General features: G+C 43.2%; 1 protein-coding gene across 1 annotated transcript in view; it reads right to left on the reverse strand.

The window, feature by feature from the left end:
• Positions 1–15869, reverse strand: part of dscaml1 (Down syndrome cell adhesion molecule like 1) — a 91098-nt gene that overhangs the window by 9158 nt on the left and 66071 nt on the right. Inside the window, exons 10-21 of the mRNA XM_070829078.1 lie at positions 14599–14877; positions 13170–13298; positions 12819–12998; positions 11129–11334; positions 10089–10185; positions 9786–9914; positions 9401–9568; positions 9062–9132; positions 8617–8857; positions 5096–5242; positions 4844–4999; positions 2380–2519 (exon numbers count right to left, since the gene is read on the reverse strand). Of these exons, the coding sequence (XP_070685179.1) occupies positions 2380–2519; positions 4844–4999; positions 5096–5242; positions 8617–8857; positions 9062–9132; positions 9401–9568; positions 9786–9914; positions 10089–10185; positions 11129–11334; positions 12819–12998; positions 13170–13298; positions 14599–14877 (1943 nt within the window). The remainder of the gene's footprint in view (positions 1–2379; positions 2520–4843; positions 5000–5095; positions 5243–8616; positions 8858–9061; positions 9133–9400; positions 9569–9785; positions 9915–10088; positions 10186–11128; positions 11335–12818; positions 12999–13169; positions 13299–14598; positions 14878–15869) is intronic.

The following is a 15869-nucleotide window of genomic DNA, read 5'->3' on the forward strand; positions in this document are numbered from 1 at the left end:
CTCGGGGAGGGCAAACAGAGATATGAGACAGAGGAAGACAATGGGGGACAGACAAATGAGTCAGTCAGAGATATCATGAACAGTCATACACTAATGAGGGCTATCTACTGCAGGCATCAGCGAGGAGAGGCGAGGAGAGGAGAGGAGAGGAGAGGAGAGGAGAGGAGAGGAGAGGAAAGGAGAGGAAAGGAAAGGAAAGGAAAGGAAAGGAAAGGAAAGGAAAGGAAAGGAAAGGAGAGGAGAGGAGAGGAGAGGAGAGGAGAGGAGAGGAGAGGAGAGGAGAGGAGAGGAGAGGAGAGGAGAGGAGAGGAGAGGAGAGGAGAGGAGTTCAATAAACAGCCAGAAAAAGAGGGATGGACACACACAAGCAAGCACAAATACACATACACAAATGACACACACAGACACACATACAGTGGCATACATGACCTGGAGGTGGATGTGTAATTGCAGTGTGTTTAACCCAGCCATGTGTCTGCTGTCTAGACATATACACATCACTGTCCCTTCAACACACACACACACAGACAAACACAAACACACACACACACACACACACACACACACACAGTCAGACAGAACCTCTCTTTTTAACTGCCTGCCAGTCACTATTCACCTACCCACCAATTATACCCTTATTCCCTCAACTCCTACTCTTCATCTACTCCTCAGGTATCCCAACACCCAGGCGCACACACACACACACACACAGCAGCAGCTGTGTCTGTTACTGTGGTGCTGGTCTCAACTATGAATAGAAGAATATGAAAAAAGAAAACACAATCATAAATTTAACGTGTACACTGTAAGGTAGCACCTATCATTCCCTCTAAATCACATGTTTTACTACAATTTGGAACAGGTTTTTTTTTTCTGACTGACAGACACACATGCACAGATGAAATAAGGACAGCAACGCAAGTGTCAAATGATTTGAAGAGTCAGTAAATGCAGCAGACCTGTAAAAACCTGCGAAGACATTGCAGTGTTGCCGAGCTCTGTGCTAGCTTGCTGGGTTGTTGTCTGCACAACGGTTTATTCTGGGCAAATAGATTCCAGTATTCATGTTGTTTTTCACATTTATGAGCAGGCCGTCATGGAGGAATCCACTGGGCTTTTTATTACTTCCCTGTGTTCCCTGTTCATCATCCATTCCTCTTGTCTCTGTCCTTTCTGTATTTTCGTCTCTGCCTATGCTTTACCCCACTGCGCCATCCTTCCCTTCTCCTCCTGCCATCACTCTTCATCCCTCTCTTCATTTCCCTGTCATCTGTGGGCCCACTCCTTGCTTTTCCTTCCATCTATCCAGCAGTACCCCCCTCTGTTTTACATCCTCTCTGCATTTCTCTCCCTGACTCTCACGTACATCAATGTCTTCTTCTTCTCCTCTCTGTACATTTGTCTCTATACTCTCCACTGCAGTTAGAGGTATGGATGGAGGGTTGGATGAATGGACGGAGGGATGGTTGAATGGATTGATGGACGAATGGGTGGGTGGGTGGGTTAGATGTTGGGAGGATGAGAGGGAGGAGTGACAGAGTGTGTGTTGCTGTAACGGATATTAAAATATTCCTCCGGCGTGGAGATAGCGGTGATCCGGGGAACGATAGAGCGAGATAATGAAAAGAGGAACAAAAGTACTCCCCGCGCGGTGTGTCTGACCCCCCCCATCCCTCCTTCCTTCTCTCCAGTCGCACTCATTTACATAGTAATCATCCCAAACTCTGCATGGGGGCTTCAGAGAAAAGATAGATAGATAGATAGATAGATAGATAGATAGATAGATAGATAGATAGATAGATAGATAGATAGATAGATAGATAGATAGATAGACAGATAGACAGATAGACAGATAGATAGATAGATAGATAGATAGATAGATAGATAGAGAGACAGGAGTTGTGTATGTACCTCTATATGCATGGTGTGGTACATTGAGTGTGTGTGTGTGTGTGTGTGCATGTAAGTAAGAGTGTGTGTTTGCTGTCGGCTTGTTTTCTGCCCTCGTTGATGAACAGATGAGGTTGTCCTGGCAACGTGATGAGACGCAGATATGCAAATGAGGCTGGAGGGTGAGCTTGCACGCACACACACTGCGGTATGAGGAGAGCTCATTTCACACACACATCTTGCTGAGACTGCAGCACTAGACCACACACACACAGACACACACACACATACACCCACAAACACACAAATGCAGAACAATGTCATAATTGAATATATTTTCTTTGATCCTAGCATTATATGAAATGTATAACATAAACTATATTGTGCATAAAAATTATCACGTCATCTTCATCGCCAGCCTGTGTTTGGATGGTCCTCTTTCATTTACTTCTCAATCCTCAAACTCTCTGCACCCCTTTTGTTACTCACCGGTTGGCCTGACCCGGGGCTGGAGCAATAGATGGTGTACTTGCGGATGATTCCATTTGGCTTGTGAGGGGGTAACCAGGACACCACGACACTGCTGGCGGAGGAGGGCACAGCTTTGATGCCAGCTGGGGGTCCGGGGTCTGAATCATGAAGGGGAGAAAAGACAGAAATGGAGGGCAGATTAAAACATGAACCAGTTCTATTCCTCTGTATTTACAGTGAACAGAATGAATAGCTTTAAGGGTACACAATGGTTTTTGGTGAGACTTGCCCATGCATTGTTGTTACCGGTTAGATGATAAACACAAGCACCAAAAACATCCACATGTATCCACCAGTGAGTAGACGCAAGTCGTTCGCACTACATACTTTACAATATTTGAGTTGTTGCAGAAAGTTTTTTTATATCACAAAATATGAATTTAAAAAAAAAACCTGACTCTAAGGGCTGCATAGCTAGCTAACATGTTAAGTACCATTACAATCAACCTCATGCAGCAACCCACCATGTTATTTTTCTATTAATTAGCTTAACAAAAAATAAACCCTTTCGTAACTGTGATAACCTGTGCTGTCTCACATACCAGGTGGAGCAGATACAATATTTCGTCAGCCTTTCTCCAGTTTCCATGATTGTGTTATAACAATGACACCTGAGGTGTCTTGTTACAGAACTGTGATTTTTTTTTTATGGTACTTTTTTTTATGATAGCAAACTGACTACCTTCAGGTGTTAGACTGCTTGTTTGACAAAATAAGCATCGTGAATAGGCCCATTGGCCTTACGAGAAATTGCAAAAGGTTAAATTGCAAAGGTTTCACAATGATTTTTTAAATATTTTTTAGACCAAACAATTAATTGAGACAATGACTGGCAGATTAATTAGCAATGCAAATATTCTTTAATGTTATCAACCTTCTTTACTCGTGTATCATGCTGCCATATAGGAAAACTCGTGTGCATCATCGCTAAGCTTGACCAGTGACTTCTTGTATGTAAAAAACTAAAAAGTTAGTTCAGTACTATTTAAAGTAAATGCTTGTATGCTAACTTGTAGTAATGACCATATGTTTAAGTGTTAGCATGTTGTACTGCAGCCAATCATCTATCAGAGATTCATGGATTATTCTGATGTGTTTGTTCTTCTCAGGGGTAAAATCCCCACAACATTAAGATCAACAAAAAGAGTCAAACATTTGGAGTGTTTTTCATGATTTAACATTGATGATTATGAACACCTAAAAAAGATAGAGCATCTTGAAAGAATTAGACATCATGCAGTAATTTACAGTAAACCAAACCCGTAAATTAATGCACATGTGCTCATGTAAACACACGCGCATACGCATACGCATACGCATACGCATACGCATGCACATATTCAAGGGACCTAATGCTGTGGCCTCAAGGGTGCAGGGGCCCTTGGGATGAGCATGAAATAAACTGAATGATGAATCTCTGTTTTCTGCTTACTGTCTACTGTCTTTGTGTCTAAGTGACGGAGGCAGAGAAAGGCAGGCTGCGAATTGTCTGTTTGCACAATTCCACAGCAAACACTTTTCCATATGCTACAGACAGAACTGAGGGCAAAGGGAGGGGAGAGACCGAGAGAGAACGTATGTGAAGAGGTTGCCCGTGGACACAGTGTCAGCCCGCATCAGGGAAAAAGAGACACTCAGCTGATAAACACACACACTCACACACACACACATACTCAAAGAGTAACACAACACACATATTTGAAGAGCTACTGCAGCGAGGCCAGCTCATAAAATGGAGATATAGAGAGGAAGAGAGAATAAAGGCCTTTTCTGAAATGACACTTCTTAGAATCTCTGCTCCCCCCCCTCCTCCTGTGCTCCCTCTTTCCCTCATTTTCTCCATCTCCAGACGCCTGCCTCCTCCTCTGCCTGGCCCCAGGGAGGGAGAGGAGAGGCGGATACGGATGTAATCCACAGCCCGCCAGTGTAAGCACAAAATTAATTCTCTTTAAGCCACAAAGAATTAATCCCTCTCCTTGTGCTGGGTGCTGAGCTAGACTTGCACACAAACAATAGCGCATATACACACACATGCGCCCATACACGCACACCAACGTTAAGGCATTGCACACATGTACACATGCAAACACACACTTTACCGCCGCCAACACTTCCGCATATTCACACGCACAGACCCACACCCTTAGGCTCCTTAACCACACACACTTTTTTTGGCTTCTTAATTCTCATTAGCACTGGTAATGGCACATCAGAGCACAAAGAGGTTTTAATCAGCAACCTCAGCCTTACAAAGAACCCCCTCTGCCCCCCCCCCCCGGCTATCTGCCTCCCACACTGCAGCCTAAATCAAGAACAAAAACCCTCAAACCTGCCCCAAAGGTGTGGTCAAAGCAAATAACATATTATACACAGATAAGGACCTTATCTGCCTTATCTGTGTGTTACTAAAATGTGGACTCACAGTCTTCACGGGTTTGAATATACAGCACGTTGCTGCGCACCCCATCTCCTGCCTGGGTGTAGGCCAGCACCTGGATGCTGTAGTTGGTGAATTTCTCCAGGCCTCTGAGCTCCACCTGCTCCTTGGTAGTTGTGATGTTTTGCATTTCGCCCCATTCTGAGTCACAAAGGAGACAGAGAGATGTTCAGGACCCAGGACTGAGCTGTTACTAGTCATGATGTCCAAGTAAGATGACGAACACACTCAGCACACCTCCATCAGGAAAGACAGCCCAGAACACGACGCGATATCCCTTCAATACGCCGTGCAGTGTCATCCTGGGAGGTTCAGCCCATGTGATGACGGCCTCGTCTGATGTAACAGAAATGGCGCGCACATTTTGAGGAGGCTGGCTTGGCACTAATGACAAAGAGAGAGAGAGAGAGAAAGAAGAAAAAATGTAAGATACTTTATTTAAACATTTTATTGTCAGATATCTAACTGTATGTATTTCAAAGTTTGAGTCTGTTCATTGAAGGAGGAAAAACAATTGATGACTGAACAAATCAAGACAGTCTTTAATCCCTTAATATCCACTTTCCTTTAACACCTTCGGGGTTGTGACAATACCACATACAGCGTATGTGTATGTTCTGTATCAGCTTGTTCACTGACAGTATATGATGTTTACATAAGGTAAATCATTCATCCTATATTTGTTGTATAAGACATCTCAAGTACACATTTGGAAACTTCACGATTTGGGCCTTCGACAGGTCAGACGGGTTCAGCGGGTTTTCATTTTCCCTTTAAGAAGCTTTACGGTTGGACAAACGATCTTTACTGTTTGGCTGATCAAGTGAAATATTGATAACCCAATATTATGTTTTTAATGGCAGCACCATTCCAACAAATGAATGCTTTTCGCATTATTTTATACACATTTATCTAAGATTTTGCCTGACATATTTGGCACCTATGAATATTTTTATCCTCACTAAAAAATAGAGTTCTGTGACAAATGAATGGCCCATCACATGTTCAGCGGGGTTTCAGAGTTTCATAATTGTGAGAAACGTAGACGTAGATGCAAAGGCTACCATTGTCTCCTCAAAATTAGGACTGCATTGGTTAGCTGCTAAATAAATAAATGAACCCACCCTGAAAGCCTAAAAGGCATTTCCATATCAAACCTGAAGTGAGTAAACAGGCTAGCGATAGATAAAAAGCTCATGACATGCGTCCAGCCTGATGTATAGGACCATCTCTACAACCACCATCTCTTTTTCTCTGTACAAGCCTCCTTCTGTCCCCGCCAGTCCAGGTGTCTCTTCTATTGGCTGCCGCTGACCATTAGTCTTTCAGGCTTTGAATAACGCACACTGTTGACTATGAACAGAAGTCAACTTGTGAGGGAAGGAGGGGCAGGAAGAGAGGAAGAGAGCCGACTGAAAGACAGAGAGCAATGAAAGAGAGAGACTGGGCCAAGTCCACCAGGGAATTTCTCTGCAGCTGGTGAAGAGAGAGGAGGTGGGGAGGAGGATGGAGGAAGGGAGGGAAAGGAGAAAGGAGGATTAGAAAACTAAAACAGGGTTTTGCATGAATAAACCTTTAGGCTCCAAGTCTAAATAATTAGAAGGCAACAAAAGATAGCCCAGTTCCTCCCGTCACATTCACACTTTTAAGAGAAGAGAAATGGAGGATTGAAAGAGGATGTGAACGAAAAGGTGAGCTGGTTCAAGTGCCTCCAAATTGCGAGCATAAGGGCTCACGGAGGGTTAAAGAGATGAGGGAAGGCAGATGAATAGGGTGTAAAGAAAAAAAAGGATAATAAATCACTGCAAAGGTTGTTGGTGTATGAAATAACCTCACATATATAAGCGCAAATGTTTGGATAAAAAAAAAGATGGGGAATACGGGAACGTGATAAAAGGCAGTTTTGGACTGAGGCTAGAGGGAGGAGGAGATGGGGGTGAGGGGCAGAGGAAGATGGGAGGAAGGGAGTTAAAAGCAAGGGGAGCAAGGGAAGGGCAGAAAAAGATGAAAAGAGGAAGCAGAGAGACAATGCGCTCAGCTGTGGATAATTACAGCAGGAAGCTAACAGAGGGAACGAGAGAGAGAGAGAGACAGACAGAGAGACAAGCTAATTATAATTATTTTTAGTATGCTTGTTGTTATCACTATTATCATAATGGCCATCAATATCACTGTCGCCACGGTGACAGCCACAGGGAAGAACTGGAGGGCTCTGTCTGCTCTGGACCAATGGGGCTCAGCCAACTGTTCACTGGGTGGACAAGTATGTGCGTGACGTGTGTGTGTGTGTTTGTCTGCATTTGTGTGCATGGAGAAACAAACTTGTGACGTATTTGTAGACATAAAAAGAGATGGCATGTATTGAAAAAAATTGTCTGTTTGCACGTGCAGCATGCAGATAAATAGTTTAATATTAAACACTCTCAACACTAATGAATAAAGAGTGAAAAAAGGAAGAAATGGAGAGTACAAGAAGTACAGTATTTTGAGGCTTTCATTAGAGAAGAAATAAAAACGACGACTTAGAATATAGAATTTTTTTCTCTTTTGTTTGTTTCGTGTTAAAATCTGTCAGCTTGTTTCGGATTTCTTCTGCTCCTTTGTGGCCAAAAGTCAATGAAAGAAGCTCGCTTGGAAAATATTGTTTCACAAGAAATTAATAAAAGGAAAAGTTGCATTGCCTAGTAAATTATAGCCTGTGGAAGTCCACTCCACCGATAAACTAATTGAAGTCCAGTCCATCGTCCACTGCTTTACACCGACCACTTTCATTTCCCCCCAAAGACTACTTTCAACCTCACAAACATTGTTTTTCGTTATCAGATTTTCGAAGAACAATTGGATATATTTTGTCGTCATGTATGCTTAAAAACCCTCATTTGTTTGTCTTTAAGTTAAGATATCTCAAAACTTGATTGCAGTTGGTTGAAAGTACTTGGACAGAAGAGATTAGTTTTTTGTTCAGATTTGAATAGAAGTGTGTATCCAGCAAAAATATTTTTGTCAAAGGATTTGTAATGATTGCGAGACTGGGAATTTTTGCCGTTTCTCTACTACAGCTCTCACCTGAATAAATAAAAGAATCTGGCACATGTGTCTCATGAATGGCTCTCATCATGTGCATTTACTTGCATGCTCACAGCCAGATGCAGTTTAAACATTTCTAAACATTGTTCAGAACTGTGCAGCCTAGGAAGAGGTTTTTGTAGTTGATTCAGTCACTGAATCAACTACAAAACTGAACTCACTGAACATTTGACCCATGTAGCCCCTAGCAATCAGGATGCATGGCAGGGTCTCACATCTCACTGTACATAAATCCCTCAGTCCTCTCTAAAGTGCTGCTGAATGTGTACTGTGTCTACGGGTCCATGTGTGTCCTTGGTATTTGTAAAAAGCATTTGGATTTCAGCAACCAACATTTACTCTTGTTGAAAGAATAGAGAGAATGTAGTAATTTTAGGTTACAAAGCATGGCATGATTTGACACAGATCAGATAGTGAGAAAGCAAAAAGAACAATGGCAACAGGAAAAGTGCAGTAACTGTGAATCAATGCCAAAGCAGACAGAGGGTGGTATTTCTTTGGCTTGACAGTTTGCTCTTCCACTGTTTATAATGCTGTATAATACATTTCCTTACTGTTGCTGGTCACTGACGTAGCCCACATTTACACTCATAAACACATGGAGAAGCAATAAATCCCTTTTCATACATGCTGAGATATGTTGTATGTGTTTTGTTTATTATGATCCTCACCATCCTCCAGTGTTGTAGCGTTGATCTCTGAGCTAGAGGGCCCTGTGCCAGCTCTGTTAAAGGCCTGGACAACCACACCGTACTGAGCAAACTTCTTCAGGTTGTCCAGGGTATAGACCTCACTGTCTCCTGTGGCCTTCATCTCCACAATGCTGTACTGGCCGTTACTGCCTGGGCCGTTCTCTCTGTAACCGATCTGGTAACCCCGGATCACCCCGTTCTGCAGCTCCTTCCTTGGAGCCTGGAGACGGTAAAACAGAACCAGAGCACTGAGATCAGGATCATCTATTCCTATTCATTTAGCGCATGATTATTTAACCACCTCCATGAACTAAATACATCGAAGAGGAAGCAAGACAGCAAGCAGGAAATTGTCACAACGTAAGATGAGGCAGTTTTATACATAACTGTTTAGAAGGCAGACAATTATAGAATAATACTTTACCTTCCAGGTGACTCTGATACTCTGAGAGGTCACCGGCTGCAGAATCACCTCCATAGGAGGACCATCGGGCTCTGCAGGGGGAAGGAGGGACACAGGAGTTGAGGCGTTTCACTACTGTCAGACATGTTTTCATGTTTCCAGTAAGTCTCAGGGCCCGCCCTCAAATATTCTATTTTACAACTTTAAAAGATGTTTTTTTTCTCACCTTCATTGAGATAGACTTTCAATACCAAATGCTTATTCAAGGACAGATTTCAGTGCCATCACAGGTGCAGTGGCTAAGAGCTAATACAACAGGCACAAGTGAAATTGAAAAAGCAGTGCTGCCAAGATACTTACGTGCTTCCTCAGTGCTGATGGTGAGCTCCTTACTGGCCTCGCTCTTGCCTATAGAGTTGTAGGAGTACATGCGGATGCTGTAGACGGAGGCGGGGTGGAGGTCCACAATGTTGGCCTGATTGTTGGTGGGGGAGATGTTTCGAGTGGCATGCTTCAGCTCCCAGGAATCTGACACAAAAGGAGGATAATAATATTGAGATACACAATTGACCATAATTTTCCCACTTCTTAACACACTTGCTATATTTTGACACTGACAATCAGTTTCATCCTATTCTGTAGTGTTTCAAAAGAAGCATCAACAGCTTGGTATATTATGTCACTGTCAGATTCACTTTTCTGTCCTAATTTTCTATAAAATGAGGAATATACTCTTTTTACTTACCCGTTTTGTTCTTATACTCAATATCATAGGAGGTAATGACGCTGTTTCCATCAAATCTCTGTGTCCACCGGAGATTCATACTGCGATCTTTCACTTCTCGCACCTCCAACTCTGGAGGGTCTGGGGGCTCTGCGGATTTAAAAGAGGAGGAGTGAACAAAGTGAGAGAAGCAAGATAACGCAGGAGCAGGTAGCGCCAAAAGAGAGGCAATTAGGATGGAAAGAGAGCAGAGCAGATTTGTGTAGCCTTGATCGATTTAAAGACGAGCTGGTACAGCACATGCATTTACACAGGAACGGTTACCTTGCACAGTGAGCTGGATAAGGCCTCGCCCTTCTCCGTAAGAGTTGATGGCATGACAGGAGAAGAAGACTGAATCCTCGCGCTCTGCTGGCTTTAGCTGTGGGGAGAAAAATAGAAAGAGAAACGTGAGAGAGACAAACAACTCTATATCTGTGCAGGCAGATTGTGTAAAGTGCAGCTTTGTGATGGAGAAGAGACCCGGTGAGAGGTTTTCCTCTACCATGACTGTTTGGTACTTAGGTGACTCAGCGTGCACTGCATCGCAAGGAGAAGTGCAATAGAGGAAGTATCACTGATCCAGTAGTACACAGAGTTTTTGGTGTCAAGATTTTTTTTTTTTTTTGCACCATTTGCCACCCACCTGGACATACCCTCTGTGCCAGTTCTGTTAAAAGGTGTTTTCACAGAACTCTGCAACAGTACACAAACCCCATTCCAGTATGTTTTACCTATACTTAAAATAGATGCATGCTTAACTAGTAGATACATCAAATTCACACTTACATACCATTTTTTTCTGATTATGCCAATAATACCAGAAGTAATGATTATTGTTTCCATCTTACCAGTCATTGTCATCCACAATTGCTTACATACACTCTGTAGATGCCTGCCCTTCCAGACGATTAACCCATACAGTTATTTGAAGGCATGTGTTCCATCTAAAGTTACCTTACCTTGATAAAGTCTTGAGCAAAATATACACTTCTGTACGCTTGTGGGCATCAAACCAGTTGGTTATGAGTGAGATGATAACATCTTCAGAACTCAGTGGACACAGTTGGTTCAGTTCCTCTTTACATCACCAGGCTCTTCAGTACTGCTTCTTACCAGTTCCCCCTCTCTTAGCATCATCATCGAAAAAACACTGCATTACCAGGCTGCAAGAGCTGTGTGCATCATCCACATCTTTCATATGATTCTGGCAAATTTATCACCTGAAGCATCTCACTTTTGAATGCAGTAGAGGAAGACCTGTGGTTGCCATGACCACCATGGCGTGGTAGAGAAGAATCATGACATGGTGACTTGTTTCTTACCTTGAGTGTGGACAACACCTCGTCTGTCTTCTCATTGGGACTTGTGGTAATGGAGTACCGGGGGTTGCGGTCAGGGTCAATGACCGTGTCACCTCTCTCCCAGCGGATGATGATGGGCCATTCTCCCCTGGCTGTGCAGTTCAGCTCCTTCACATGACCCTTCTTAGCCATGGTAGTGTTGGGGTGACTGGTGATCATCGCTGGGACTGGAAGGAGAAGGGAAATGGAGTGTGAGATGAAGAGAAGGTGAGAACAAATGGGGGGAAGCAGGGAGAAATAGTGACGGTAAACAGATTGATGGGAGGGACATTAGGAGGCAGAGGCAGACAAAAGAGGGACAGTGGAAGGAAAAGAAAGAGTAAGTGGATAATAAGCAGCATTTAAGTGGAAGAGAAAAGTAGAGAAAAAGTAAAAAGGGGAGAGAAGGGTAGGATAGCTGGCAGTTAAAAAAGTGGATTTCAGAGTATCTGAGTTCCATTGCAGTAGAGTAATGAAGAGCTATGGTGAATGAGGTAAAGTCAATAAAGCTCCTCTTTCATTCTCCAATAGTTAACAGTGGGGTCTAGGTGAATGAGGAGGCGAAAATGATACACTCTACCTTTTGTGTACACTCTATACACTCTTCTCTGGCCAACACACACACACACACACACACGCGCGCACACACACACACACAATACCAATTTGAGGAGCGTTCTGCTGTTTTGTTTTCATCACTTATTCATCTCACCCTCCCTCTTTTCCTCTTTTCCTCCCTCTCCACTGAGCAAAACAGACAGAATTGAGGGAAGCAGAGGAGAGGAACGGTTCAATCAATAACACTAACACCAGAAGGAGAACGAGAGAGAGAGAGAGCGAGTGGGGGGGGGGGGGTCGTCAATCCTGTGATAGCAGAAACATCTATGAGCACCTGGTTATATGTGTTTGTGTGTGCAAGTGTGAAAAAGATGTGTTAACATCTCTTTCGTGGGTATAGCTGTTTTAGCTGTTTGGTAAGGTCACGGTACTGCATGCTACAAAGTACGTTGCCCTCATATAATGCCCTAATTGATGTTGACAGTGTTCATGTACATTTTTCCTATGCATTTTCACATTGCATTACACAGGGGTGTTACTGACAGCGAGGGCAGGGTGGAGAGATTGATTGCACATAATGATTAAGCTCAAAGTGTTTTTGATTGTCTGTAGACAGATCCCAAGAGTCAAAAGATCAATCGCTCAGTAGCTCACTTTCTCACTGCCTATCACACACACACACACACACACACACACACACACACACACACACACACACACACACACACACACACACACACACACACACACACACACACACACACACACACACACACACACACACACACACACACACACACACACACACACACACACACACACACACACACACACACACACAGCTCCCTCTTCACTGCTCTTTATTATTTTGCTCTTACGTCCATGGTCACCTTTGCTCCACCAATTCATCAGTGTGCACGTATGTGTGTATGCCCACAGAGCAAGGGAGAGTATTTCGGGCTGGCTCATTGGTTTGACACAGTTAGCGAGTGTGTGTGTATTAAGACTGATAAAGCAGGAGCACTGAAGCATCCTAGATGACCTCACAGCAGTCATCTACGCCATGAAAAACTCATACTCTGCTACAGTGGCCTGTGTGAGTTTGTGCACTCACTCTTAACAGTGAGGACCATGCTCTTGCTGATGTCTGAGCCCACGCCATTGGAGGCCTGACAGAGGTAGAAGCCACGATCCTCTTCCAGGACATGTCTGATGAGTAGAGAGCCGTTATTCATGATCTGGATACGGCCCGTCAGAGGCACAGGGTGATACTGCTGAGGGTTTCCAATACCCGCTGGACAGATAGAGAAAGAGAAGATTGCGATGAATTGTACAGTAACTGATAATACAATTTAGTCAAATTTACTATGGTCGGTATGAACCTATGGATATGACAATGTGCAGAGAAAAGCCGACAGACACACATCACAGTACATAGATAAAGAATGAAAAATGGGTCATGTACCTAGTGTACCTTTGGCATGCTTCCACATGACCTTGGGAGGAGGGTATCCATCTACTGAACAGTTTAGGATCCCTGCCTTCCCATAGATCCCATCCTGGTTGTTGGGCTGAACCACAAACCGAGGAGGCACTGGAGGTAGAGCAGAGTAGAAGTAAATAAAAAAAGTCTGGAACCATGGTTAGTGTTTCCTGCATGGGCAGTAAACAGTATTCGAGTCAAACCCTTACCAACAGTGCTGCTGTACCACTAAACTGAAACTTTTCATCTGCTATTTTGCTCATAAAAAAAGAAGTGTAATAAATACAGATCCAGTTAAAGAGTTACAAAACTGACTTTCAATTATGGAAGAAGTATTCACGTAATTTAAAGCACTGATACAACAATGTCAGAATACCCCAATGCACTCAAAATTATACTCAAAATTACAAAAGTATTATCAGCAAATAGCACTTGTCCTGCAGAAATAAATAGCCTTTGTGACTGCTATTACTGTATATTACATTATTAGATTATTAGTATTAATGCTTCAATATGCGTGTAGCATTTTAATGTTACAGCTAGTTTAAACATCTCATGTGTTTTTTGTGAAAAACTTTTATATGGATATTATTGCATTTTTTTCTCAAACAACTGCCAAAAACTCATCTCAAATGTAACAAGGGCCCCAAAAAATACAATCCTTTTTTGAATGGGGCAACAAGCCAAAACATTTGGGACCACTGCCATTCTGTCTGCGTGTAGCACTTTGAAAAGGTGTAATACAAATAAACACCCATAAACATGCCTTGCATCATTAACAATGTATAGCATTCTATAGGCTTATCATATTTTTTTATGTAAAATCTTAATCTGCAAAGTGGGTAGTAACTGCAGCTGTCACAGAAATGTAGAGGATATAAGTATAAATTGTGATAAAATGGAAAGCACAAGTACTGCAAAATATCACTTCATTACAGTACTTAAGTAAGTATACTTTGCACCACTCCAGTCAATGTACTAGCCACAAAAAGTACTACACAGCCTTTTAAAACAGTTGTATGGTCACTTCTGTGGCTCTGGAGGAAGCTTTGTCAAGTCTGAGAAAATGAATCAATCACTCAGCTTGTGTTCAGAAAACTCAGAAAGTCTGTGTTACAGAGTAGAGGTTGTGGAGTTTGAAACACGTGGATTTTTACCACACAAGGAGGATGATTAGTGTTTATGCAGTGTTACATGTGAGTGCACTGGGTATGGTTGTGCGGGCTGTGAGGTTTGTTGTTGGCTGTAGAAAAGACAAAAGAGCCAGGGCACCAATTTTCACCATATTTTGTGCAATACTAAATCACTACGGTGCTATTTAACAAAAACAAAAACTTTTGCCCCACCCCTTCACCCCTTTTTAAATATCACTTTCATATTCTCTTCCTCCTCTAACCCACTCTCTCCTTACCTGTAACTGTGAGCTGCCTTTCTGTGCTGACAGTGGCAGCATCATTGCTGGCAATGCAGGTGTAGTTGCCATTGTGTTTGAGCGACACCTTGGATATCTGGAGGGAGCTCATGAACTCCTTTGTGTCAATGGTGATGCCCGACGAGGGCACGATCTCCTGCCCATCCTTGCGCCACGTGATGCGGATGGGCATGTCTCCAGACGACACCACGCAGGCGATGTACATCAATTTACCGATGGAAGTCGGTGGAAAGTCAAATGGCTGGATCAGTGGAGGAACTGAGAGAGGTACGGATGGAGAGAATGAAAAAGTGAGCAAGAGAGGTGAAGGAGGGAGAGTATATGTTCAGAGGAGAGGAAGAGGAAGTAAATAGAAATGCAGTAGAGACAAAGTAATTGGGGGGGAAATAGTAAGATGAGATAAAAGAGGATAAGTCAAAGAGACAGAAAAGGCAGATCAAGTCAAGGAAATGTAGGACGAAAAGAAGAGCCAGGAAGAGAGAAAGGCAAGGACAGGCAACAGGGTGAAATAAAGGGTAGATAGAGAGAAGACAGAATAAGGCAAAGAGGGAATGGAAATAAAGAAAAAAAATGAGTGAAAACAGTTAGAGGGTTGTTTAAATGAGCAGGGTGAGTAAGAGGTGAGGACAGAGATTTGAGGCAGATATGAATAAGTGAAGGATAGAGAAAAGAGAGAAAGTCAGATTTGAAGACGCACAGATTTGTAGATTTGGGGGCATCGAGAGGACAAGGGGTGGGAGAATGAGTGATGCAAAGGGAGAAGAGGTGGAGTGAGAAAGATACCATGGAGGGAGATAAAAAGACAGAGTGAGATTGGTTTTAGGGGGCATGTCTCAGAATGTCTCAGAATCTGTCATTATCACCTGACAAACTGTTTGTCTGTCTGATTTCTCCAGTTTGTCATCAAAGCTTGGGCCGCCAAAGTTTACACTCCAATGCAGCCTGGCCTACTAGCCCACTACCCACTCTGCAGCCGCCTGTGCCCCCTACAAACCCCTCTACTCCACCCCACCCTGCCCTGCTAAAGCCAGCCCATAATAGCTGCTCTAATTAGAGCCCCATCCACAGGGGGAAGAACGGTGTTGCTATGGAGAGCGGCGGAGGTGATGGCGGTGGTTTGGAGTGGGGGAGGAGGGGAGGGTGGTGGTGGTGGTGGTGGGGGTTACAGCTGAGACATCTGGGGGATTTAATCTGGGCCTCGTTAAAATTCATCTAATTAAATCAGAGACATGACGAGCACACATTCATAC

Source organism: Pempheris klunzingeri, chromosome 4, assembly GCF_042242105.1.
Source record: "Pempheris klunzingeri isolate RE-2024b chromosome 4, fPemKlu1.hap1, whole genome shotgun sequence".
Classification (NCBI taxonomy): domain Eukaryota; kingdom Metazoa; phylum Chordata; class Actinopteri; order Acropomatiformes; family Pempheridae; genus Pempheris; species Pempheris klunzingeri.